The 8,033-nt window shown below is 38.1% G+C and overlaps 1 protein-coding gene across 1 annotated transcript; it reads left to right on the forward strand.

The window, feature by feature from the left end:
• The first annotated feature begins 2,365 nt into the window (after positions 1 to 2,365).
• LOC126620989 (26S proteasome regulatory subunit 6B homolog) lies at positions 2,366 to 7,211 on the forward strand. The gene is made up of 7 exons (XM_050289339.1): positions 2,366 to 2,570; positions 3,238 to 3,774; positions 4,733 to 4,963; positions 5,161 to 5,319; positions 5,517 to 5,669; positions 6,079 to 6,162; positions 6,719 to 7,211. Exons 2-7 carry the CDS (start codon positions 3,289 to 3,291, stop codon positions 6,851 to 6,853), a joined length of 1,248 nt encoding a protein of 415 aa, XP_050145296.1. The 5' UTR covers positions 2,366 to 2,570; positions 3,238 to 3,288; the 3' UTR covers positions 6,854 to 7,211.
• Positions 7,212 to 8,033: the final 822 nt, after the last annotated feature.

Genomic DNA, 8,033 nt, shown 5'->3' on the forward strand with positions numbered 1-8,033 from the left:
TAATTATGTCCTTCAAACAAGTGAGATGTGATTCAGTTCTCATCGGATGATTGGTTTGAAGTTATTATGAAAACATACACATACGCAGGCTGTATCGATCATTGTTTCTTCCTCTTTCGTATTTGTTACAAGGGAGGTCAATGCTCTCATCAGTCATTATTGTTACAACACTTCATGCATGCACGTACATCTTTTTCATTTATTTCAGTACCTACTAAGATCTTTGTAGTAGTTAAATTAGTAATCAGTTATAGACATATATGGTTTGCTATATCGATCATTATTTCGTCCTCTTTCATTTTTGTTACAGGGGAGGTCAATGCTCTCAGTCATTATTGTTATAGCGCTCCATGCACGTACATTTTTTTATTTAGTTCAGTACCCACTAAGATCCTTGTAGTTATGTATAATTAATTAGGTGTCTAGTGGTGGAGCCAGATACTTAGTAACTGAATAGTGATGGTGTATCCAATGTTGTTATACAACTTCACCAACTGGAGTCTGGAAGATATAGTAGTGGGAAGCTTCACCCCAGAACTCAATGCTATCTCACAAACACTGATGTCATCGGAGACCCTTGCGACGGTATAGTTGGCCATGGTGTCCTCTTCCTTTACCTCATCTTGTGTTCCTCGGAAACACGAAGCAACTGATCCGTACGATTGCGCACACTGTTGAATTGCTTTGGTTTCTTTGCTGCTCTTGATCATGGGCTGATAACTGTTAAGCAACTCTTGGGCGTCCTGTGCGGTTTCTGCTGCTACCTCAAGAATATTTATAGCAAGTTCTTTGAGATCATTGGATGTTGCCGACGATCGAATTCGAGCATCTGACCAGAGAGTTTTTACGCACAGAGTGTAGTTTTGACTGAAAGAGGCTCGGGTTGCTTTGCAAATACTCCGAACTAATGGAGACGCTCTTGCATCTGCCGGTGTAGGAGAAGAAGAGAGAAATAATAGGAGGAAGCAAGCGAGGAGCAATAAATGATGAGAAAGTGGGGACTCCATTTGCCAAGACCAGCTAAATAAATTTGTAATTAAATATTTACTTGGGTGAAGTAATGGATGAATGGAGTATTACATATATAAGAACCCTAGTCGGGTATATGAGACTAAAAATAGGAGGTTACGTAGAAGGTGGGGAACCATCTCTTGTTATTCTTCTAAAGTTGTTGATCGGTTTTTGTTTTTGTTTTTTTCTTTCCTTTCCTGTTTTTGTTCTGAAACCTCAATTTATTGTTACTGAACTTCAATTACATATTTACCACACAGAAAAAGAGAGGGAAGGTTCAATTAACAGAAACCAACGTAGCCAAATCTCAACCTGTTTCTGTTTCAAATTGTTTGTTGTGTACAACATAACTGATTCGAAGACCAATTATATTCAATCTGCGCTTTGTAACAGTGATATATTTGGTAAAACAAAACCAAAATCGAATTGCTTTCACTCATGTCGCAGCACGAGCATAGTAAATAGAATACAAGCGTAAACCTAAGAATTGGAAAGCTGGTATCCACCAGTTTAATTCTTGAATGTTTATTAGGCAAGAGGCTTAATCTGACTTAAACTCACTTCCGCAAAGCTCAGAGATCTTATTGGAATTGAAATGACATAAATCAAATGAAATTTGAAAAAGTCCGATTTTTATTACAAACTTTAAAATTTGGTTTTGGAAGTCTAAACTAACGACCTCAGATGGCTAAAATCCATCATACTTCACAGCAAAGCGATGTGTTTTAACCGAGACGTCATGCTCTTTTCAGAAAGGTATTATGCGCCCGAAAAAGAGTTTGACTCCAAATCTGTAATAAACCCCCCCCCCCAACATCCTTTTGCCTTTCTTCGGTAATTTCGTCTTCAATCCACTTGGCTATCTATTCTACATCAACTCATCTAGGCCAAACTTAAGATAATCCTGCATTATTTTGTGTTTTAATTTTGATACATGACATACATAATGTGATTAACCTGAAATACTAGTACATCTCCATGATGAATTATGAGGGAAATAATTTTCCTAAACTAAAAGCTAGGTTGTTTAAACCTTTCCATCTTTATATTCCAATCCTGCTTGTAGTTACTCTTGTAAGAAACACTTTCTCTTACAAGCACAAGTGTTTTTTTTTTTTTTTAACGTGTTTTTATGCAAAATTCATCACAATTTTTTTATTAAAAATTTAAATGCATTTGTGACCGAAAAATATTTTAAATTTTTGAACCAAACGTAATCAGAAACATTTTGATTATAAAAGAAATTTGTCCTCGAAAGAGGTTGAAATTTTTGGACAAATTTTTTTTAAATGATGGGCCTAGTGTAATACCAATTCAAAAATGTTTTGAGCTGGTTTAAGAGCCTAGCGGTGGCGAAACACAGGAAAACGTCGTCGTCTTTCCATCTGGCATGGCAGTTAAAGAGTCAGAAGTTTGCTTTCGTAAGGCTCACTCCATCTCTCTCTTCTCTCTCTTCTCTCTCTCCTCCCTCTCCTCCGCGCTCTCAATCTTGGCTCTCCTCCCCCACCATCTTTACCGTCTCTCTCAGACTCAATCAGACAAGGAAAGCCGCCAGAAAGGTATGATGTTAATTTTGGGGCAAAATTCAAATTAGGATTTATTCAATTAGATTTGGGTTGATTTTTTTATTTGTGCCCTTTTGAAATTAGGTTGCTCTTTGCCCCATAAAAATTGAAGGGACATTGCAAAATTCATCAATTATAACTCTTGATTTGAACATTTTTTATGTTTGTCTTTATCTGGGAACTGGAACCCTAATTGTCAATGATCATTTCAGTTTCTAATGTAGTGTATTATATTTGGCTTTCAAATCCAATTTATTAATTATTTTTGTCCAAATCAGTAGCCAATATGCCCTGTAACATTGTTTGATGAACTAAAAATTGGTTAATGACAAACGTAGTCCTGCTAATAATCCCAGTTGGTCTGAAATCCTCGGTGTGTTGGGGATTACTCGTCAACTTCAAGAACTGCTAACATTGCCAGTTCGTATCGGTAACTTATTAGAGTGTATATGGTGTACTCTATTTGTATAAGCATAAAACTGGTATATTTTTGTTTAATGTTCTTATTATTATCAGTAAATTGTATTTAATTGCTGTCATTGAATTCTACCTGATAAATGATGTATATTTGCTGATGTAAGCTATCCTGTAAATAGATCGGAGTCGAAACTTTTACTTAACCTCACTTTCTCTCTCTCTCTCTCTCTTCGCTTCTCCCCAGAGCGAACCAGAAGAATCGAACTCCTAGAGTGCAACATTGTCAGGATCAGCCATGGTGTTGGATCCAAAACCTTTTCCTGAGCCACCAGCTTCAATCCCCTCCATAAGATCAGACCTTCAGGGCTACACCGATCAAAACCAGGCCTCCGATGAGGATGATCTCTACAGCCGCCTCAAGTCCTATCAACGACAGCTCGAGTTCATCGACATCCAGGAGGAGTATGTCAAGGACGAGCAGAAGAATCTCAAGCGTGAGCTCCTCCGCGCCCAGGAAGAAGTCAAGAGGATCCAATCGGTGCCGCTCGTCATCGGGCAATTCATGGAGATGGTCGACCAGAACAACGGGATTGTGGGCTCCACCACTGGCTCCAATTACTATGTTAGGATTCTCAGCACCATTAATCGGGAGCTCCTCAAGCCTTCTGCTTCCGTTGCCTTGCACCGCCACTCCAATGCCCTTGTCGATGTTTTGCCTCCGGAGGCCGACTCAAGTATTTCCCTCCTCAGCCAGTCTGAGAAGCCCGACGTCACCTACTCTGTAAGTTATGTCCAATTGAGTGATTCGGGTTATGACTGAATTAGGGTTTTTTTTTCTTCATGTGTTTGACACCTACTATCAATTGTTGCAACAAATGCTTAATTGGAATCAATAGATTACTATTAAGGTTTTGGATTTTTGGAATTTAACGATATTCTGGCGCCACTTCTTGAGGATAAAGCTAGCTATTCTGAAAAACTCACTCTGTCGGTGCCATTTGAATGTGTGGATAATTGATTCTCTTTACTTAATGGTCTTTATGTTAGGAGAAGTAGAGTGGAGACCAAAATTTTACCCGTTACTCAAGTTCTATGAGTCTAAGATTGAAATTAACTATTGTGTATGCTTATTTTTATGCCCAATTTGACGTGCTCAGCGACGAAATTCTGAAGCTTCAGGCTTTATAAAGTCTTTTCAAGCAAGAGATGAACAGCCTATTATATAATTGATCCTATTTGACGGTATTGTTGTCTAAACTAGAAAACTCATTAATCTTTTCTAATTTATACCTTATTGGAAATAACTGGTTGCTATTGTTGTCTAAACTACTTGGTTCTGAGAATTAACCAATTAGGTTTAGTTGGCTTTTATTGGTTGGTAGCCAATTTCAACACAACAAGAATGCTATGGTGTGTAATATGCTTTAATTTTCTTAATAAGTGTCATGGGGAGATGGAACATTTCAAGTATTGGCTCATCAAAGCTAGTGTCCTATTTTGTTGAGGATTGTATTAGGAAAGAAGTAAGTTTCCTTGTACAATTAGCTATGTAATAGAAGCAATTCGCTATGTGTTTTGCTCTGTCAAATGCAGTCAAGCCAGTTGTTCAGTGAAGCTTTTTGTGCATGTGATTAATCTGTTTGCCTCTGCCTCTGAGCTAAATACCCATAGGCACATTGGCTTTATTATAATCTATATGTTAATCCCTTACCATTTTTTTTTTTTTTGTGGTGCATCAGGATATTGGAGGATGTGACATTCAGAAGCAAGAAATCCGTGAAGCAGTAGAACTGCCACTTACCCATCACGAGTTGTACAAACAGATTGGAATAGATCCCCCACGTGGTGTATTGCTTTATGGTCCACCTGGAACTGGTAAAACCATGTTAGCAAAGGCCGTGGCTAATCATACAACTGCTGCCTTCATCAGAGTTGTTGGTTCAGAATTTGTTCAGAAGTATTTGGGAGAGGTATATAACATAGTCCTATTTTTTGTGTGTTATCTTTTTCTTACATTCAATAGATCCTTATCGTTTTTTGGAATAACAAATATTGTGGGCAAGTGTTGCAAGAGCAGTGTGATATTTGTTTGTTGCCTCACGCTCTGTTTTATTGACTAAGTTAGAAACATTGTGAGTTCTTAATTCTTTTTGTTTTCTTTGTCAAGGGTCCACGAATGGTTCGTGATGTTTTCCGTCTTGCCAAGGAGAATGCACCTGCCATCATCTTTATTGATGAGGTGGATGCTATTGCTACTGCGAGGTTTGATGCTCAAACTGGAGCTGACAGAGAAGTTCAGAGAATCCTTATGGAGCTCCTGAATCAGGTAGGACTGGAAGTTTTGATTTGAAAGAATTTGTAATCTGAATGAACTAAAACTGTAAATAAACCGGAACTTGGATGTTCAATGCATCGCTGTGAGGGTGGAGAAAATATTTCAACAAACGTCGGAAAGTTTAACCCTGAAACTTTCCTTTTCTGCTTTCTGTTCTCAACGTTGTTTTTTGCTTAATATCTTTTCAGATGGATGGGTTTGATCAGACAGTGAATGTTAAGGTTATTATGGCTACTAACCGAGCAGACACCTTGGATCCTGCACTTCTGCGTCCTGGAAGGCTTGATCGGAAGATTGAGTTTCCTTTGCCTGATAGGAGGCAGAAAAGACTTGTTTTTCAGGTAAATAAGATGATTAAAGTATCTTTCAATGAAAGAATTATTATTGGTGAAATGTTGTTTGTAAGCTGCGAGGTATTCATTTTTCTCATAATCACAAGTTTTGTAGCTTGTGCCATGTACAGTCAGTGCCATCCATATTAGTGGACCTGTTACTTACCCCCTATGTCTGAGATTCAGACTGCACAGAAGTCGGACACCTCAAAACACATCTGCACCCAGTTTCTACATGAGATTATCCCATTCAGCCCTGTGTTATCCTTATGTCTTATGATATTTATCAAACTTGGCACTAGTTTATTAAATACCCTTTCTTCTATATTTTCTTTTGCAATCATGATTTCTCACTCTTGTGGACTTTTAACAAGCTAATGCAGTTACTATAATGTCAATGGACCTGCCTGTTCTGCAGGTTTGCACCGCTAAAATGAACTTGAGTGATGAGGTAGACTTGGAAGATTATGTCTCTCGGCCAGACAAAATCAGTGCTGCTGAGGTGAGACACTAATTTCTTTTGGGAGAGAATATGCTTATCGCTCTCATTCTTCTACCAAAGTTAAATCCTGTTAGTATTATGTTGTGTTTTTTAATTCTCTATTTTAATTTAATTCGGAGTTTTGTTTGGGGCGCTGTTGGTCTTGTGCTATGATCTTGAAATACTAAGAAATATTTGCTTAAAGCTCTTGGTTAGAACAACAGTCATGATGTTAGACATGTATATGTATATTTGTATAGAAGAATTATGGCTTTAAGATTATACATGTCTTATACGGGTGGATCTGTAAATAATGCCTAGCATTGGGGACAGTAACATCGTCAAATGGGGTTGAATTTATCCTTTTAATGATCGATAACAAAGACCTTCTCATAGTGAATCTCCGTAAAATTTGTTCTGACGAATGTGAGTTCTCGTATTTGACGTCAGCTGTAGTATTCTGTGTCTGATTCTTAAGATATCATCGGAGCTCTGCTGGTGGTCTCAGATCTTTTATCGTTTTATATAAAAAAATTGATTGTGTAGTAACTGTCGTAAATGGCTTGGGTTTGTACAGATTTCAGCTATATGTCAAGAAGCAGGAATGCATGCAGTTCGGAAGAACAGATATGTCATACTCCCAAAGGACTTTGAGAAGGGTTACCAAACCAACGTGAAGAAGCCCGACACTGACTTTGAATTCTACAAATGATGGGTGCTGGAAGCTCGTATAATACAGATGGTCTTTTATGTTTAATTTGGTCTTATCGCGCAAGCTCGCATCCGAAGGTATGGTATCTTTGAACAATTTAATAGGTCAATCGAGGGATGTTATTGTGGTGATGACGTATGATGTGAAACCGTATGGCCTCAACTCGAAAAGGTTTATTTCTTTATAACACGACCTATGTCAACTGGGGCCTGGGTTCATAGGGATGTTCCATCGAGGGTCGAAGGTCTTTATCAAGCATCACACACATGTATCTGTCTGTTGTCTGTAAGACTGACCACAATGTGTTTGTCCTTTTGGGGTTCATGGATCATTCAATACATCAGTTCATCAAACATGATTCAACTGCCTCTTTTAATAGATAGATTTCAAAATTTAAACTCACATAATAAATAGGGTGGTAATTTGTTGTAAGGATGACCTACGAATGATATTTGCAATAAATAAACAAACTCAAAACCACTAAGACATTCATTCGAAGTGAAGAAAAATGAACGAATACGATTCTACAAGTAAACTCAAAACCCTTAATCCCATGGTTATATGGTTTTAGTTTTTGGGGGGTTTTGTTGATATGATCTTTGAAGAAAGATCTAAAAGATAGATGTTTCGGATCGTTGAAATACATTACGGAATGAACTCACAAAATGATGTGTCAAAAATACATAAAAAAGTGGTGTTACTGATCTGTCACCTTTAAGCATACATAAAAACGCAGTGCCTCTGCTAATTAGTTACCATTAGGACCATATTTTGTTAGGAACATATAACGAAAACCTTATATATCTATTGACCCTACAATACTACCAAACCTATGTAGCGCACGGCCAAATAACTAATGAGTTAACTACATCCTTTGGTTGAATGTAGGGCGTGCCAACTCGACAACCGAGCTAAGTTGGTGAGTAGATGAATGTGGCAGTGGTGTCAAACGCGCTGCTAACTTTTTATCCGAGTGATTGGAGCCGAGAAAGGAACTCGTCTGGAGGCGAGGAAGGAACTCGTCTGGAGGTGAGGAAGGAACTCATCTCGGCCTCTGGGTTCTACAGCCTAAAGGTAAGGTTGCTAGTTTCTGCGAAGTTCAACAAATGTTCAGCTTTTAAAGTGTCGAACGACGTAATCTGGTAACACCTCACTTCGCCGAGAAGCCTAATGAGATGAC

Source organism: Malus sylvestris, chromosome 5 (assembly GCF_916048215.2).
Source record: "Malus sylvestris chromosome 5, drMalSylv7.2, whole genome shotgun sequence".
In the NCBI taxonomy this organism is placed as follows: domain Eukaryota; kingdom Viridiplantae; phylum Streptophyta; class Magnoliopsida; order Rosales; family Rosaceae; genus Malus; species Malus sylvestris.

Coding starts and splice junctions, on each gene's coding strand:
- LOC126620989 (XM_050289339.1), top strand. CDS start 3,289: ATGGTGTTGGATCCAAAACCTTTTCCTGAGCCACCAGCTTCAATCCCC. Junction 3,775..4,732: donor AGCCCGACGTCACCTACTCT/GTAAGTTATGTC, acceptor GTGGTGCATCAG/GATATTGGAGGATGTGACAT. Junction 4,964..5,160: donor TTCAGAAGTATTTGGGAGAG/GTATATAACATA, acceptor TTCTTTGTCAAG/GGTCCACGAATGGTTCGTGA.